The sequence below is a fragment of the Balaenoptera acutorostrata genome, chromosome 7 (assembly GCF_949987535.1).
Source record: "Balaenoptera acutorostrata chromosome 7, mBalAcu1.1, whole genome shotgun sequence".
Classification (NCBI taxonomy): Eukaryota; Metazoa; Chordata; class Mammalia; order Artiodactyla; family Balaenopteridae; genus Balaenoptera; species Balaenoptera acutorostrata.
Window position 1 is genome coordinate 39385532 of NC_080070.1, and position 19775 is coordinate 39405306.

The 19775-nt window shown below is 35.5% G+C and overlaps 2 protein-coding genes across 3 annotated transcripts in view; one reads left to right on the top strand and one right to left on the bottom strand.

Moving 5' to 3' along the window:
- IMMP2L (inner mitochondrial membrane peptidase subunit 2) overlaps positions 1-19775 on the top strand; it is a 539770-nt gene that overhangs the window by 428786 nt on the left and 91209 nt on the right. The window lies entirely within an intron of this gene.
- Positions 1623-19775, bottom strand: part of LRRN3 (leucine rich repeat neuronal 3) — a 38321-nt gene continuing 20168 nt past the window's right edge. Inside the window, exon 2 of one of the 2 annotated variants that reach the window (XM_057550481.1) lies at positions 1623-4574. In XM_057550481.1, coding sequence (XP_057406464.1) covers positions 2096-4219 — 2124 coding nt within the window. In that variant the 5' untranslated portion in view covers positions 4220-4574 and the 3' untranslated portion in view covers positions 1623-2095. Of the gene's footprint in view, positions 4579-19775 lie in introns of both variants that reach the window. The other variant, XM_007195091.3, reaches the window with a different exon arrangement.

Sequence of the window (19775 nt, forward strand, 5' to 3'; positions counted from 1 at the left end):
TTTCAGCTCCTCTATTTTTGATAAATAGCCTGGCTCTTTTAAAAAGCTCTGTCCGTGGTGCTGAAACCTCTTGTGAATTATGGGCATGTCTTATTGATAAATTCTAATGTCAGCCTCTCTGTGATAGTGATTCATCAGGTTGTAAAATTTGTGTTTGGGAAACACATTTAATTAGCAAGTTTCATATTTTGGTTGTGTTAAAATTAACACAGTTGTCCTTTCGTTTTAAAGAGTTCATAACAATTACTTTCCAACATTGTCAAAAACAGCTAATACTTAATTAGAAACTGTTAGTGCTATCACAAAAGCAAATGTCTAGTATTAACAAATAAATTGATATGATTTCAGTGGTAGAAATGTTTACAGGCCAGTGACATGTTGATGATGTGCAGAAAGCTATGGTAAGAAAACTTAAACACTTGATTATGAACAGATTAAGTAGCAGTTAACATGGAAGACTTGTAGCTTTGTAGAGATAAGCAATTTGCCTATAAAAAGTAAGGCTTATTACCTCTGTAGATTTTTTTTTTATTGTTTCAGGATGTTTTCTTTGTACACAAATACATTGGTTTTGTAGGACTATGGGTTTTTGTTTGTAAATATGACTAAAGCCCTAAAAGTCTTGGTTGTTCTTTCCAGGTAAAAGTCTTGTATTTTCTGTATAAGACTCTAAAATAATTAGTAATGTTATTAGCACTTCAATTCAATGATTCTCAATTTTTCTAAGCTGTGTTATTTAGGTGCCTTACAGTCATTGAAAACTGCACTTAATTTTTTTCTTTTATTCTAAGTCTCAGAAGCTTTTCATGAGCAAAACTGTCCTCTTAAATTTCTATTTAACTCTGGAACTTCTTCCACTATGAATTCAGTATATCTTAAAATAAAATTTAAAAATCCTAGTTTCAGAAAATCCTAGTCTCCTAAAATTCTAAAATCCATTGTTATCCTGGGGAAAAGAACCATCTACTTTGATCATAACTGTCTTTAAGTCAGTACCAACTAGGTTAGTTGCTATACAAGTATATAAACCTCCTTCTTTGGGGGTCATGTAGAACATGTTTTCTTGCTGTATTTGCAACATAGAAGATTATTAGATTATTTGCTTGTTATTGCAGTGAAGCTCATTAAGTGTTTACAGTCACAGCAAGATTTGAAAATTACACCTAGATCATAAGTCCTACTGAAATTTGGTGATATTTTCTGCAAAGCAAGCAGCCTAATGTTGAGCTACTACCAATTATTAAAATAAGACTTTCATTTCCTTAGATATTGGATTTACATTATATGAACTTAATAATTAAATCCACTCCAAAAGCTGCTTGTTAAGAAAAGAAAATCTATAAGTGAATACATAATTTCCAAGAGGCTTTGTTTCTGTCAATAAAGGGTTAAGTACAATGTTATTATTGCCTCTCAATATTGATAAAGTGCCTTCTAAAATCCATTTTTGTGCATTATAAAAATGTAGTTACATCACCCAGTAAAAGTGTCTTACTCTTAGCATTCCAAATTTAATTATAGAAAAACACTTTTTGAAAACATTGTCATTTAAATGATATCTGGTCAAATGATATTTCCCAGAAATTATTCTTTATTTAGAAACAAAAACAAGACAAAAGCAATTGATTTTAATCCAAAATGTATTTTTCCTTATAAAAGAGGTCCACATATTCACTGTGTCTACTCTACAGAATTTGTCCATTTTATTACACCACGTGTCAATTCAAGTTTATCTGGTCACTGCAAAAACTCGTGGCTAACATGTGTAATACAACACAGGAGGAGGTATTGCTCAGTTCAACTACTCTTATATACTTAAAAAAAATACAGAAATGTTTTTGTCCACTTTAACTGTAGTCCAGACATAAAAGTTACATGTTCTAGAAAATGGAATTGTTTTATTTGGTTGCCACAGTACCCTTCGAAGCCAGTTAATTAAAATGCTGAACTTGTACATATGTCCATTGGTCAGGAGCAGCATTGGTGAAGCTTAAACTTCCTTCTACAAAGTAATAGTTCTCTGCCTTTTTTTTTTTTTTTTTAAAGTACAACCACAGTTTTGAGTTTTCTTTGAAGTAGATTTAGTTAGTTGTTTTTAGGACATGTTTGTTGGCACACCTATAACAGTTGCTTTTACTTCCAATGCTGTACCTTTTTCTTTGCCTGCTTCCCAGAGGTTGATCAGAGGATAAAGCTCACTGAATGCAAAGGTTGGTTTCTGTAAGTAATTTCTCACATAGTTATGTCCACCATCACAGTTCATTTCTTGAGAGAGGCAGCTGAAAAGACATATCATACCAATAATCCCCAGAAAACCTCCAAGGTAGGCCATAAATGCTGTGGTGTTACTCTTATCATACTCTTTTCGATCAGGGTGCAAACCTTTTGTGGTGACATTTACACATTGTTTTCTGCTTTTTTGATAGATGGTGGGGATATCAATACAAATCTTATACTCAGTTGATGGGTTCAGATGAGTAAGATTATATACCTTGACATCAGATGGTATTCGAGCACTTTGGGCAGCATGGGAATTTTGAGTCTTGACAAAGGCTGTCCACTTAACACTGGATTTGAGAATTTTAGAACTTGCTTTCCAAGACACCAGAACTGAGTTGGCCTGAACATCTTTTATTTTAATATTCAAGGATCCATTGTTATCCTGGGGAAAAGAGCCATCCACTTTGATCATAATAGACTTCAAGTCAGCACCAACCAGGTTAGTTGCTATACAGGTGTATAAACCCCCTTCTGTTGGGGTGATGCCACTTATATCTAGTGTGCCTTCAGAATGGACATAGAACTTGTCTGTCAGAGTATTAGGCAAGAGTTTTTTACCAGAAGGTATGATCCAGTAGATTTCAGGCTGTGGCTCTGCAGTAGCTCTGCAGTGTAAGGAAACATAGCTCCCAGTTTCTAAATCCAGATTAGAAGGAAAACTCTCGGGAGCTATAAGAGGGAGACAAATTTCCATCATTTCCCTGAAATGCACCTGCCGAACATTCTGGCCTTGGAATTCAGGTGGGTCCACGCAAAAGAGTGAATCTGGCTCCATAAATCGAATGTTGGTTTTGTTCATATTAATCCAACGGATGACACAATCACACCTGATGGGATTGCTGTGTATGCTGATTTCCTTGAGGTTTGGCAGAGACTCAATGGTACTGCGGTACAGGGCACTAAGGGCATTGCTGTTAAGCATGAGTGATTCCAGCTTGGGTAGTCTGAAAAATGCATTTGGGTGAATGTAAGACAACCTTGGGTTGTTAGTAGCTTCTATTTTTCTTAAATCTGGCAGGTTATCCACAGCAAGACTGTCGATGGAAATCAGCTCAGGCATATTGTTTATCCCCAATTCTTTTAAGTGTAGCATATTGCTAAAATCACCCCTCCGTATTCTATTAATGGGATTTTTATTTAGATCCAAAAATTTGAGGTTTACCACTTTTTGAAGAGCAACATGGGGCACTTTAATAAGCCTGTTGTCATAAAAAGAGATGCTTTCTAAGTTTTCAAGTCCAACCAAGGCATTATCTGGTATTTCCGTGAGGTTTATACCAGCTATAACCAGGCTGCGAAGATTGATAAGAGGCTTAAAGTTCATGTCTTTGATTCTGATGATTGGATTTTCCCCAATCATCAGAATCTCCAGATTGGGAAGAGCCTCAAACCACTTACTGTTGATCATCTGCAATCTATTTGAATTGAGATGAAGTCGAAGAAGATTATGTAGGCCAATAAAGGCTCCGGGTGAAATTGTAGAAAGCAAGTTGTGATTAATATAGAGTTCTTGTAAGTTACTAAGTCCAGACAGACATTTTTCAGGCAGCTCAGTAAGTTTGTTTTCCTCTAGGTACACAGAAAGAAGCCGAGGCATCTTTTTTACATTAATATTGGTAACTGAAAATAAATTGTTTTGAGATAAGTCCAGGCCAGTAAGATTTACTGGAAAGTCTATGGAGTATTCAATTTTTGCAATATTGTTAGTCTGTAGGAGCAGAATCTGTGTATCAGCAGGCAATCTGGCTGGGAAATTTGAAAGACCTAAATCATTACAATCCACTGTAGATGCTTCCATATAAATGGATCTAGGTGTAAACCAGGGCCGGATTTCACACGTACATAATTGTGGGCAATCTGCTTTTTTATCTACAGCTTGTACTAGTGTAGTGATAGCTAGGCCAAGTAGCACATGAATTTGGAGTGGCAGGTCCTTCATCTTAGCTTTCTTCTTCAGAGATTTAATGGGTCCTTAAGGATTCCAGGGTCACTGCTAGTAAGATCAGTAAGAGCTGATAGATAAGGAAAATAGTTGCCTTTGTCAAATGATGAATGCCATAGAACTGCAAAGATTTTCTTCATGGAAAAAAGTGCCAGTGCCACAAGTGCATTGTCCAGAAATGTCATGCATATTGAAGAAAAGGTTCCTATCTCCTTTATGATAGAATATTGATATACTTTTTGAAGATGGAGTATGTATAGATGGTCACAGGAAATTAAGCAATTCATTTATTTAAGAGTGTAATATTCAAATCCCATGCTTGTTCAGTACTTGCAGGAATAGCAGCATGATGCTAACTATAATAAAATAAAATATAAAAGAAAAAAGAGAAAAATAATTAGTCCAAAGGGAAAAAAACACAATATCCATTAACTAATTATGATTATCTTATACATAATATTCTTAGTTTACAGTTAATTCGGTATGTTTTGATGACTTTATCCTTGTTATGACTGTCCTTAATAGTTATTGGCCCAGACATTGGATAGGCTGGATTTTTTTTTTTTTTATTGGAGTATAGTTGATTTACAATGTTGTATTAGTTTCAGGTGTGTACATCAAAGTGAATCAGTTATACATATACATATATCCACTCTTTTTTAGATTCTTTTCCCGTATAGGCCATTACAGAGTATTGAGTAGACTAGCCTGTGTTATATAGTAGGTCTTTTTTTTTTTTTAATTAATAGCTACTCTATTTATTTATTTATTTGTTTGTTTGTTTTTAGCTGAGTTGGGTCTTCGTTTCGTGCGAGGGTTTTCTCTAGTTGCGGCAAGCGGGGCCACTCTTTATCGTGGTGCGGGGGCCACTCTTCATCGTGGTGCGGGGGCCACTCTTCATCGCAGTGCGCGGGCCTTTCACTATCGCGGCCCCTCCCGTTGCGGGGCACAGGCTCCAGACGCGCAGGCTCAGCAGTTGTGGCTCTCGGGCCCAGTTGCTCTGCGGCATGTGGGATCTTCCCAGACCAGGGCTCGAACCCGTGTCCTCTGCATTAGCAGGCAGATTCTCAACCACTGCGCCACCAGGGAAGCCCCTATAGTAGGTCTTTATTAGTTATCTATTTTATATATAGTATATGTCAATCCCAATCTCCCAATTTATTCCTCCCCTCCTTTCCCCTCTGGTAACCGTAAGTTTGTTTTCTACATCTGTGACTCTGTTTCTGTTTTGTAAATAAGTTCATTTGCACCATTTTTTTAGATCCCACATATAAGCAATATACTTGTCTTTCTCTGTCTCGCTTACTTTACTCAGTATGACAATCTCTAGGTCCATCCATATTGCTGCAAATGGCATTATTTCGTTCTTTTTTATGGCTGCGAAAGTGGATCTTTAGAAGACTGAAGTTACATTAAACGTAAAAATTATGCTGCCAGAATTTTTCGTTGTTTTCAAATATTTGCTTGTTTATAGCCTGTAATTTTATTTATTATTTGTCGTTCTCTTTGACAATTATAGGGGGGAAAAAAGAAAACCTTTCAGTGATGGCTTTTTTATTTTCTCTTAGAGAGGCAAAATTAAAAGTTTATAAATAAATAATACTGTTCAGTTACAATCAAATGAGTTAGCCTGTGGTTCCTCAGGTTCCCAGGAGATGGCATTTAGAAATAAAATTATAAAATGAACTAGAAATTGTGGAATTTCGCTGAATTTTTCATTTTAATTCATACTTCTCTCCATAGTCTCCTTTGTATAAAGTGACTTGAATTTTGCAGTATTTGGAAAAGGTAGTCTAACTTGCTGTAGCTGTACCTGTATATTGTCATGCTTAACTGAAATTCAGATTAATGTTAGACTGTTTCATTCTTCCCTGAAAATAACTTACATTCCATTAGTTACTAACAATGAAAAAGTAACTTTGATTACATTGCTAATACAGACACTTCGATGTACCTTCTTTTAAATGGTTACTGATGTCTTTATCATAACAATAAGCAATCTAAAACCAAGTTGCAATTTTGATATGTGCTGTATTGTAAAATACCACATTACTTTTACACGTACACTCCATCCCTTGGACTGCCGATGAGCTCTCCCCACAAGTGTGCAGGACAGCTGGAGCACAGCTGGACTGTTCATTCTGAGACTTCTTGCCTACCAGTAGTAATGGTCTGCTGAATAATCAGTCTGTGAATACTGTTCTTTTCTTTCATCTCTGCCCAATGTTGACATTCATAATGGCATTGTTGAGTGACTCTAAGGTAGGTACTTCAGTGACAGAGATCAATGTATTTGGAGATATGGTCTCTACAGAGAGATAAAACACTTCCTTTTTAATTTAAAACATTCTTTGGTTTTCAGATTTGTTGGAATATTTACAGTTCAAAGTCACACCTAATTCTCCTCTTATCCTTTAAGAGATGTGATAAAACTGGATCATGAAGTTCAGATAACTCCTAAGTTATCTTGAATTAAGTGTGTCTTTGCTTTTTTTGTTTGTTTGTTTTGTTTTGTTACTTCACCTATTTGCTGATCAAAATTCCTTTTTTAAATACTGTTCACCTATTACTCTTAATCTGTTTTAAGTAAGCTCTAAGCCCCTTGAGGAAAGAATTTAATACAACTGCTTCTTCCCTGAAGATGTTTTATAAATCCTTAACCCTCCACGATCTGGGGTCCCTCCTCTTTTTCTCTGTGTTTCTTGTCATTTTCTGCCGTTCTTCTGCCTGCAGCCTTCTCTCTGCCAGTAGAACCGTGGGTGCCTCACCCTTTTCTCTCTGCCTGGATTGCCTGTTTCTTTGTTTTACATTAATTATTGCTGTTTTATCAACCCTCAGTTCAAGCATCACCTCTCTGTGAAGACTTCCATATAACCCCTCCCCCCAGGTGTACTTTAGCTGCCCTCTGAGGTCGTTCAGTGGCCCCAGCACACACCTCTGTCAGAATATTTAGTTGGTTCTCTGCCCCACCAGACACTCACTTCCTTGAGAGCCTGAGGCCTGCCAGCTCCTGGGCATGGTAATTAGAACATAGTAGATGCTCAAGAAATGTTTTCAGTGAACTGATAAATGAATTATATTACTTAATAAATGTACATATTCATGTTTGCTACATACAATTTAAGCAATTCGGTTTGTTTGATTTCCTAATTTCAGTATTCAACTGGTTTAACTTGGGTAAATCTATTAGTTACACAGAATGTGTGTTACCTTTATTACTTAAATCCAAAGATTAAATTTGAGTGTAATACAAAGGAACTAGACTTTAAAGTCAATCTAATATTATATCTTAGTTTATTCCTCAATTTATCCAGTCAACATTTAATGAACACCTTTTATGTGCCAGTTATTGGGTTAATAGTTGGAGGATAAAAAGATGATTTAGATATGGTCTCTTCCCTTCATAAGTTTTCAGTCTTTCTGGGGAGACACAGGTAAACAGATGGTTACAATCCAGTGTCAGAGATGAAATGGGAGCACATAGGAGAGGCACCTGGATAAAACTTAAAATAGAAATCTATTGCCTCTTTATTCTCAAAATGAAGAAAAAACCTAGGTACAAAGTATAAATTTCTGCATGTTGCCATAAATCACTCAGTTGAGAACTGAGCAATCATAATTTCTGCCAAATAACCAGTTATATCCCCTTTCTCTGGCAGAGCAAAAAGACTCCTATATTCTCCTTTATGTTAACTAGAGGATTAGAAATGTTCAAGGTGAAACATTCTTTTTAGGGGGATGTTAACCTAATAATACCACTTTTTGTTTTAAAATTTTTGTATTTTCTTAAATTTATATTTATGTTTAATTAGAAACTCTATTCTGACCTCATTTCATCATTTTGGCATAGCCATATGCCAGAAACAACCCTATTTGAACTATATTTATTCTGCAAGCTTTTGAAAATAAGGAGAGTTCTTAAAGTGGTGAACAAATTCAAATTTTATTTCTCCAGGTCTGTAGCAAGAAATTGTCAGTATGGGAAGTACAACAGAGGATATGTAAATTTTGCCTTTCTTGTAATATTGATTTTTTTCTCATGTTTTTGAAAATGATTATGATACTTTCACTAATGGATTATTTGGCATGGATTATTTGCAGGTTAGTAAGGCAGTAATAATATCTTACATCTTAGCGCTTTGTGGTTTTCCAAGCCCTTTGTTATTCATTATTTTATGTTAATAATGGCCTTGAAACAGATTGGAGAGGGATTTTAACCACTATCTATCTATCTATCTATCTATCTATTTATTTATTTATTTATTTATAAGGGTATGGACACCTATCTGCCTGAAATCACACAGCTAATAATTGATGAGGTGGGATTAGAACCCAGGTTTTATCCTTAGGCCTGCAGCTCTTTCTAGTAAGCCATATTGCATACATATGTAGAGATGCTATGAAATTATTTTAACAGAAGGTCATGTAGTGATGCTTTTCTTAGGAAGGGCTGGTATTACCTTTGACTTCAGCTTTTCAAATTTAGAAAATTAATTTTATCAATCTACTAATAGTGACTAGGGTGTGATTCACACTAACCAAACTCACAAGGGACAAAACCCAAATGCCAATACATTACAATGAGAAATATGACTGTCAAGAGAGTACAAATACTTGAATCTGCTGGTCAGTGCTTTTGCTCCATTTAAAAAATCTACTTGGAAATACAAATTATGAATCTGCAATTTGTTTGTAATTATAGAATCAGGTGCAGGGAAGTTTGGTTAGACTTCTTAATTATCATCATCGTCAGAAATGATAGCCTGAATACCTGCTTTAGTAAAGAGCATATCGTCACCAGAAACTGGACTTCTTGAGTCTCATGGCCCTTAGCATGACCTCAGCCCCCAAACATCTATGCTGAGAAGCTTTTCCTGGATTCATTCTTGGTCACCTCTCATTTGTGTCATGATAATCATTTGTTTACCCTTCTTTTTTCCCTTACTGGCCATAAAATTATTAGACAGTAGATTATTACTAGACAGTAGATTATTAGACTATTTCCTTACTAGGTATAAGATTATTAGATTATTATTTTCTTACTAGATTATGAGATTATTATTATTAGGAACTGCATTCAGCTTACTTTTGATTATATTAGTACATTTGATCAGTTGATTAGTACCTAAGCCTGTATATAGGTCATTAAACAAATGTTTGCTACATGCTAACTCACAATTGTGTCTTTCTATAATTTGTATTGTATGATAGAATATGGAATAATGATTAAAATGACTGTTTCCCTTCTTAAGTAACTTAAATTAAACAACATAGAAAAAAAAATAAAGAGAAAAAGATATGCTTCCAGATTTTTACAGAATATTTTTCTTATTGTTTGGTGGTTAGAGAGTAGAAATAGGGGACTTCCCTGGTGGCGCAGTGGTTAAGAATCCGCCTGCCAATGCAGGGGACACGGGTTTGAGCCCTGGTTTGGGAAGATCCCACATGCCGCGGAGTCTCTAAGCCCGTGCGCCACAACTACTGAGCCAGCGCTCTAGTGACCAACCACGAGCCACAGCTACTGAAGCCCACGTGCCTGGAGCCCGTGCTCAGCAACAAGAGAAGCCACTGCAATGAGAAGCCTGTGCACCGCAACAAAGAGTAGCCCCTGCTCGCCTCAACTAGAGAAAGCCCGTGTGCAGCAACGAAGACCCAACGCAGCCAAAAATAAATAAATAAATAAATAAAATTTTATTTAAAAAAAAAGAAAATAGAAATAACACAGTTATACTGCCAAGTTTCCACTGGCAAAACAGAAAGTGGTTCACTTTACCAGCACCAATTTAAAAACATAGCTGTTCTTTAGGTACACTTTAGCTTTATCAGTGAGAAAATCGTTTCCCCTGGTGGCTATTTTGAGATTTGGGCTAGATAACAGTGATAATGGTGATGTTGATTTTAGAAGGAGATATTGTCGGAGTTTTTTTATGTGCATTGGTGTAAAATTTTTTTAAAATAACAAACTAATTATGTCATTAAAAAATAGATGGACCAGCTGAATCCCATTTTCACTTTTTGAGAATATTAATGCGTGTGCCCTAAACCCTCTCACTTCTGTCCTCCTTCATCTTTCCCTCTTCTACTTTTCCTTTCTGAATATAATGAAAAAAAAAAAAAACTCTCTGAAAAAATGTTTTCAAACTTAGAAAATTTGTATTATGTAATTATTGGTATACTTACATAATTTCCCATACTCCATCAATTTGCTGGGATTATTTTTTCTTCTAAAGAGTAGGAAAATTATACTTCAAAAAGTCAATATTTCAACTTAGGTTTTGAAGGTTTTAGGGCTGTTGCCTGGATAGATGATCTGGAGCCTAGCATTGGGACTGGGACGTAATAAGTCTTCAAATAAATATTATATTATGGATGGATGGGTGGATGGATGGATGTAAAGTAGATAACTTGTAGATAAAATATTTTGCTTCTCTTCTTTAAAATAAATTAAGCCATATGCAAGTAAATCTTAATAGTGGATGAATTTTCATTAAATGATTTCTTGTTGTTAGGGTACACATTCATATATGTAGTCATATGTAGGAGCTAAGGACCAACTCATAATTAACTGTTGTTCTTTTCAGTTGTTTTTTCATCTAAAACTATTTTATAAGGTTATTTTTTGTATGTTCTTTTAGTGTTTTTTTTTTTTTAATTTTATTTATTTTTGGCTGCATTGGGTCTTCGTTGCCATGTGTGGGCTTTCTCTAGTTGCCTTGAGTGGGGCTACTCTTTGTTATGGCGCGCAGGCTTCTCATTGCAATGGCTTCTCTTGTTGCAGAGCACGGGCTCTAGGCACGTGGGCTTCAGTAGCTGTGGCACGAGGGCTCAGTAGCTGTGGCTCGTGGACTGTAGAGCACAGGCTCAGTAGCTGTGGCGCATGGGCTTAGTTGCTCCATGGCATGTGGGATCTTCCCAGACCAGGGCTCGAACCCGTGTCCCCTGCCTTGACAGGCGGATTCTTAACCACTGCACCACCAGGGAAGTCCCCCTTCTTTTAGTTTGAAAGGCAACAGAATTGTATATTAAAGCAAAATAAGTTATAATTGAATATTATAGAAGTTCAAAAGACAATGTTAAGGAAATGTCACCAGGAATGAAAACTGACATCTTAATGAAATGTATTATATAAGGGCTCTTTTAAATAACTTGAATGAATGACTCCTACAGTCCAAAATCAACCCTTATATAGAGCTTATCATCTATCTGCTTTTTCATTTATTCTTCCATTTGATCTGTCAATAAATATTTGCTGAGGGCCTACTGCATCAGTCACTGTGCTTGCATTTCTAATCTTTACATTTTATAAGATTTTTAAGAACTGAAAGATTAAAAATGATTTTTCTTTGACAGAATAATTGACAGTGAACTTAAGGCCCTTGTTCTGGGGGTGTGGGTGGTAAATTTGTAGACCTTTTTTTTTTAAAATTTAGAAAGCATTTTAAGATGTGGAATTTTCCTAATACATATGTCCTTCTGTGCTTTCTGAATTTTTCTCATGGGGTCTTTAATTTTTTTGTTGGCTTCCCCACATAGATTTTGCCTAAGGGAGCGTCAAAGATCTAGTGTTTTCTGTGTTTTAAATTAAACAAGTAATATATGTATAATAAGACTCTGACCAGCAGCATGAAACCTCCTAGTTTAGGCCATTAAAAGAAAACAATTTTAAGAATTCTCATATCTTATGATATTTTTTAATACCTGTGGACACTCGTAACTTTAGAATTCTTTAAAATAAGAATAGAAATTATTTCTAGATATAATTATATATGCAACTTATGAGAGCAAAAGCTACTTTTTTCTTGGTAAAAAGATCTTAATTCTTTAGCTTATTCTGTTTTTCTACATTTATGAAACATTGACCAGACACCTCCTTTTTGGCAGGCACTGTTGTAGCTACTGCAAAGTCAACAGTAAATAAGATGAACTGAACTATCTGCTCACCAAGTTCTGAGTTACTGAAGGAGAAAATAGCAGAGGTGATGCACAGTAGAGTTGACTTGTTGTAATAGTAGTATGTGTACTACTCTACGGATGCACAAAGGAAGAGGCTTAGTTCTATCCATCCAACGGAAGTAACCTGAATGTTCTGTGTTCTTTTATGATCCTTATAAAAAATAAACTGAAGTAGTGGGGAAACACATGGGTAAGAAAATGTAAAATCCAGTACCTTTCAGGTGAATTTTTACAATCCTAAAGCTTAAGAACAAAGTGTGGCTTCTTCCCCGTACCTCATTATGCGTATTATAAAGACTACAGAGTCTGAAGAAGAGAAACATTTGGATGCTTAAGATCAAAAATTGTTCAAGATAGGAGGTTGCTATGGCTACATTAAAGCCCAGTTTTTCCTTTTCTTCTATAGCAAATTGCTAGCTAAGTTCATTTGTATAAAGTACTTAAATTCTGTTCTCCCGTTATCTGACTTTATATTCCTTTGTTGTAAGACTCACTCTTTCTTCAATTCTAATTGAAGGTTCCGTATCCCAAAGGTATTGTTACGTTATTCTAAATGCATCCCTATAAAAGGCTATTCTTTTTTCCTTGAGAAATATTTATTTTCCAGTTTTTCAGAATTTATTAACTATTTAAATATCTATGTCAACTTTCAGGGAGTGGATAATGCTGACTAGATTAGTTTACTGGATGCTATCTTAAAATATTTATCTGTTAATAAAAAATTGATATAGGGGAAGAAAATTTGCTTTGCATTATGAAATATTGATCAGGTTTACTAGGCGATTGTGTGATTGTGGACAGGACATCTTACTTTCCTCTGCCTCAAGTTATTGATCATTAAAATTTAGAAATTGGTTATATGATCGTTAAGGTTTCTTCATATTCTAAACTGACACTACTCTGAACATGAAACATATTTTAAAAGATGTCCAAAAAATAGCTGTGGGTATTCAGTTTTAATCTTTGTATTTAATTGATCACTAATTTATATTTAGTGCTGTAATCCTATGTCATAGACACATTAGGATCACTGAATTTTAGTCATTATGGGGCTTTTAAATGCTATCAGATTAATTACCTGCCATTATTCCTATTTCATTTTACGTTTACATCTAGCTAGTAGTAAATGAGGAAGAGAGTTACTTTAGTCATCATATTGAGGCACACTACACTGGGTAAGTAAATTGCCTGGATTAGGTCCCTTGATGTAATAACTGAGGCAAAAATGAGTTGCCAGTAACTATTAATATTGACATATGAACAATATATTCAATATGATATTTTTGCTAATTTGAAAGATATGGATTTTTAATAATATCAAGTTCCAGCCACCTGAGTAAATTTAGTATCATATAAAATTAGCATATTTTTGATGTCATAAAATTTTTTAGCTGGAAATGAGCATACAGATCTGCTGATTCTCAACCTCATCTCAGTTGTGAAAACCTTTGTTCAGATAAAGTCTCACCTAGATTCAGAATAAGTCAAACATAGGAAGGAAGATCTATTCCGGTTAGCATGGGACGTGGGATGGCGGAGGAGAGTGTGGTTTCTGGAAAGATTTAGATGGTACCCAGCTTAGCCTTTCTGCCCATAGCATCTGATCCTGAAGAGGCTCCAAAGACCCCAGTTTCCTGAACCATCCATTTATTCCCATCCTCTCTTAGAAATGAGTTAAAGGAGGCCCTCAGAGTGAAATGACTCATACAAAGTGGTTCATTCTAAAACGGTGTTGAAAATTTGGAGAGACTTTAGGCATTCTTTCTCACACAAATTCCCCCACTGTCATCTCAGTCTATAGACCTGCCACAGTGAGGTCTCTTTCCCTTGACCTTGACTGAATCCTAATTGGTCTTTCTCCTTTCAAGTGAAAAATCCCTAAGTGTGTTATGATAGCACTCAGCTTCCATGGTGAGTATTTGCCGAGTAAGGGATGGGGCAAGGAAGAAGGAAGTGCTCTGGAGGAGGGTGGGTATGGTAGAAGCAGTTAGTAACAATACATCAATGGCAAGCATGTCCCATGTACCACTGGTCTCATGCCTCATGTAAAGTCTCACAGGTACTCCTTATGTCATCTCTTTTTGTAGACGCTAATATCGTCCTTAATTTTCACATGAGGCCAAAGAGGTTAAATGACTTGCCAGTTTACACCCCCTCAGATTCAAATCCCTTTATTTTGCCTCTGAACCACTGTTAAATTAATTAAACAAGGAGGCCATTAACTGATAGGACTCTAATTCTATGGTGACCTATGTAAGCAAACCAAAATCTAAGCCTGTAAATGCCTCAAGGTTACAAAATCAAAATGCTAAGGACAAGCAGGCAAATAGCTTACTAGGCTTTAAGCTATAGCCAATCAATAACTCCCTTTTTTTGCTTCCACATTTTCTCTCTCAAAGCCTCTCTCTGAGCTCCTGCCAATGGAACCTCCTAACCACTTCCAGTTTGGCTCTACCCTATTCGAACTGATTTTTGCTCAAACTCTTAAAATCTTAATATTCCTCAGTTTATCTTTCACTACCACTAAGCTCTACTTCCTCTCAAATGTTTATTAACATAGTACCACTCATCTTAGTAACTATTCAGAAATGTATTTCCTATAACTGGATGAGTACACTGGCTTTTGTTGTTGTTTGTTTCTCCTTCTCTGATAGAAAAGTTTTACTCAGATGAAATTTAGAAGGCAGTTGAGTGTTGCAGAAGGGGAAGTAGAATAAGAAAACCTTTTTTCTAGGCCTAGTTTTGCTGTGTGACTCAGTTAAATCATATTGCTCTCTGAGTCTTAGTTTCCCACAAAACGTGGGGTTTGGACAAAATTTTCACTATTATTTCCAGATTGATTGTTAATGTTCTGGGAAATCCCATAAAGATTTTTTACAGAGTTACCATTATAAAGAAATCTCTTTTTTAGAGCAAAATTATTTTTGTTATTGTACAGAATTTATGCACTAAAATGTATGTTATGAATACCCATATATTTAGTGGATACCATTTTTGAGGATGATTTCCTTAGATTCTGATATTTTGAGAGTCTCAAATCAGATATTTTGAGATTCTCAAACTGGATAGCATGCTCTTTTGTCATTATGATAGGAATAGCTGTAGCTAAAAAGAAAAAAAAAGGAGAGGAGATTTGATATTATTTTGTGTCTTTGTCATATTCCGGATATTCTATTTGAACAGAGAATATTAGTGCAGATCTTAAACAAGTCACGTACTATTTTCATCCCTCATGAAACTAGGCTCAGCTGACTCCCTTAGATTAAAATGTAGGCCTTGCAATGAATTTCTTTTAGAGAAACCAGGAGTAACTTAAACAGCACAATTGTTTTTTTCTCCCGATTCTTAAAATATGCTTTGGGCAGATTGTGAGGTAGTCTTTAGATTTTTTATCTTTTTTCTTCTGCTGTTTTCAAAATTTGGGGCTTGTGCTATGTGGGGAGATCCATAGGGATAAAATTAAAAAGGATCAAGATAGTTTTCTTTAAAAAATAATGCTAAACATGGCACCCCAAAACAGCAGATTTGTGGCAGCTAGTTATAGCATAGCTACGATCAGGAAGGATAATTCGCAGTGCAGAAATTCCTCATTTATAATATTCTTTTAGAGAGTGGGGAATGCCATCTGAGTCTCAGGAGTGTTTCATATTGGTGTAGTGATTTCTGTATACTTAAAAGTAACTGGTTGTCATAATTCAAAAAGACACATGCACCCCAATGTTCATTGCAGCACTGTTTACAATAGCCAGGTCATGGAAGCAACCTAAATGCCCATCGACAGACGAATGGATAAAGAAGATGTGGTACATATATACAATGGAATATTACTCAGCCATTAAAAGCAACAAAATTGGGTCATTTGTAGAGACGTGGATGGATTTAGAGACTGTCATACAGAGTGAAGTAAGTCAGAAAGAGAAAAACAAATATCATATATTAACACATATATGTGGAACCTAGAAAAATGGTACAGATGAACCAGTTTGCAGGGCAGAAATAGAGACACAGATGTAGAGAACAAACGTACGGACACCAAGGGGGGAAAGCGGTAGGGGGGTGGGGGTGGTGGTGGGATGAATTGGGCGATTGGGATTGACATGTATACACTGATGTGTATAAAATGGATGACTAATAAGAACCTGCTGTATAAAAAAAATAAATAAAATTCTAAAATTAAAAAAAAAAGGTTGTCGTGATACTGTCATTTCTTATCATGAAAAAAATTCTGATTTGTATTTATTTTTAATTACAGTTTTTGTTCAACTGAGCACTTCATTAATAGCATTATTTGTGAAGTTGATTTTTGTATGTAATTAGCAAAACAAATGATATTTCTAAGCCGGAACTTGTTCTGTTTATTTATGCTTGTATTTCTTCTGTGAGAATCATTCCATGTATTGGGGAGCTCTAATTTATAACATAGCATAACAGTACTTCATTCAATATTGTGTGAGAGCCAATGGAATTTGATTGCCTGATTTGCTTTTTAACTTCCTTTGTATCATTCTCTTGTTATTTAGCATTTGTATAGTCCCAAGTGTAGGTGTCTGTGGGGAAAAGCACTCATTTATGCATTATCCTTAACATTCACTCATCTTAGGTTGAAGTATAATTATCTTATTTTCCAAATTAGAAAACAGAATAATGGAAAATTTGCTTCGGGTTATAATTAAATTATAGATCTCGATTTGGGTGATTAATAGTAATTTAGCAGCAGGGTATTGTGAAAGCATGCAGATCCAAAAACTAGGAGAAAACCTCATGACCTTTAGTGACTTGATTTCTAAAATGAGAGGTCCCTCCATGCCCTATAATTAAATAATTTTTGTAATAATCTTAAATAAGTTCAAAACTGTTTAAATATATTTCCTGAGCAAATATAATATATTACTGACAGATAGTGACAGAATTTACATAGATATTTCATGATATTTTCAGATTTTCATGATGTTTATTCACATGTTTTACATGTGTGTCAAACTGTGGCATATAGACAGGGTGGGAATTTTACTAGGATCAGAAGTAGTCTATAAAAGGATTCTTAGGACTTGTACAATTCATAGGAAATTTGGAGATTTTTTTTTTACTCGTATATCAGGAACAATTTATATATGTGTAAAAAAATAATTATTCTCTTTGCAAAATGTTCATGTACATGCACATGTGTAAGATCCATTAGTTCAGAAAATCCCCAATGTGATTGACTAAACTTATGTACTAAGGTTTCCCATTTTGTTCCAACTTTTATTCCTATCGGTAGAGTTTTGGGTAATTGACTTAGTTAGACATAGATTTGTATTTGAAAACTTTCACATGGATAAAGAGGACAAGTCTTCCTAAATAAACTTTCCTTTTTCCCTTGATACTTCTGTTTTCTGAAAGCCTGTTCTTATTGTCTAGTTCCAGTTTATTTGGGTAGTGCAGTGGGACGATTTGTAAATGATGCCATCCTTCTGTCTTAAGAGGCATTTCCAGCTGCATTTAGAGACAGTCTCTCTAGCAAATCCCCCTGATTGTGTGACAGGAGAAATACTTATATGGTGCCTTGCAGTATGATGGCTTGGAAATGCATGTCTCAATGTAGACCTACTTTCAGTTGCCCTCCATTTCAGATGAAAACATTTGGGGTAATTTTCCAGACAATTCAAACAATTTTTAAATATTTTCTGCTTCATTATAAGGCAGCCAAATGCCCTAACCTGTCTTTGAAGTCTCCATTCTTTGAGTCATCTGAAGACTGTCCGTCTCCCTGGTGTAGTTAAAAGAAATATAGAGTGATTCCAGCCTGAGTTTGACCAGGTACACGTATGCTGCCCAGTGCTTTCTCATCACAAACACTGCTCTCCTTGGCATCTTATACATGGGAGGACATGATAGGCATATATACCACCGCCACCAAAAAAAAAAGAAGCGAAAAAAAGTGTGTTTTATATTGATTGTCACAAGTACAAGTAAATGCTTTCATCCTGATCTCAGGAGGGTTGGTTTTTGAAGCAGAGACATGCCATAAAAGGATGACAGGAAAAAGATTTTCATCATGTTTGTGTTCTTTCATTAGCTCAGTTTGGCAGAGCAGAAAGTCTTTGTTTTGTAAAGAAGATAAGGATGCCTCTGAACAAGAGTCCAATGATGTACTGTAGATAGAGAGTGAAGAATATTTTAGTTGCACTATTATTACAGAAAACTGAAAGTTACATTTTAGAAAGGAATGTTCCTCTGACAGGAACTCAGAGTGCAGGGTCTCTGGGTAGTTCAGCTTCTGTTCTGCATATAATAAAAAAATTGGTTTTCATTGCTATTAAACAAAACAGCATGAATACCAGAGTTTTATATTTTTACTAAGAATTGTGAAAATAAAACACATTTTGAAAGGAATTGAAATAAAATGAGCTCCTATGGTCAAATAATTTCTTCAAATGCAGTGAACAAGGGGATGAATCAGCATCACATTTCAGGTGTGCCATGGGTCAGCACTTGTCTGCCAGTGAGTTCAGTGATGGATGATGCTTTTCTGTTACTGTAACTGAGGGAGCTGATAATACAGATAGGGTCTGTATTATTAGTTTCTTATAATGAGCGTGGAATTGCTTGTATATTTTCATTTGAAAAGCGTGTCGGATTTCCCTCATGCTCCGTGATTTCCCCCCTTATACTCTTGTCACACTGCTTAAGACAAGTGCTATCTTTGAGTCCAGGGGCTACAAGAAAGATTTTAAAATAGAACAATAATAAAAACTCATTTGAAAGCTTGAGAAAACCTTTCCAAATTACGGTTTTGAGTTTCAAAAGTAATCATCTAAACAAGGTATAGGGGGAGTCTTCACGCCTGTGTGCATGTTTGTGCATCTCTCAGTAAGAAGAAGCTCGCTACTGGACACGTCGTGTGCTCTTTAACACTTGTTTTGACAAATGATCATTGTGAGATGATCTGGTGGTACTTGGAGGAAGTCTGAAGGGGCAGACAGAGTTAGTTCTTGACGCACCCTAAGTCAGTGAAGCTTTATTATTTATCTCATGTGTGGAAGTAAAAGGTACTACACGCAACTTAAAGCTTTGAGTTTCCTTCTTCCTGTTACTTAACTTAATAGCCACTTAACTTTCCAGTAGCCTCCCAGTTGCTCTTTACTTGGAGTTAATTTTGTGGGACTACCTTAAGTAAACAACTTGCGAAATTTCGTTGCCTAAAACCTCCTTGAATTCATTTAATATTATTTTTGACAGAGGGGACACAATTTGATTCATATTCTACCCGCTCATAATGGGCTTTATGATGAATTCTACTTTAATAAGTTTCCAGTAATATTCAACCACTATACCATTTAAGGATTAGGCTACATTTTGGTAATGAACATTTGGGGGATATGAGATGCCCAAAAACAGTGACATAAAAAAAGCAGCATGTATTGCCTTTAAGTGTTGAGTAGAAACGATCAAAGTTTAAGGAGGAAGTAAAAAAGACAAAATGGCCATTTCTTTGAAAGGGAAAGCAGTACAATTTGTGATGCCTACAAATTTTAATTTTGTGTTAATAGGCGGTAGAGGCCCTTGCTAACATTACTTCTTTTACAACAGCTACCTCATGAGGAGCTTGGGCAATATG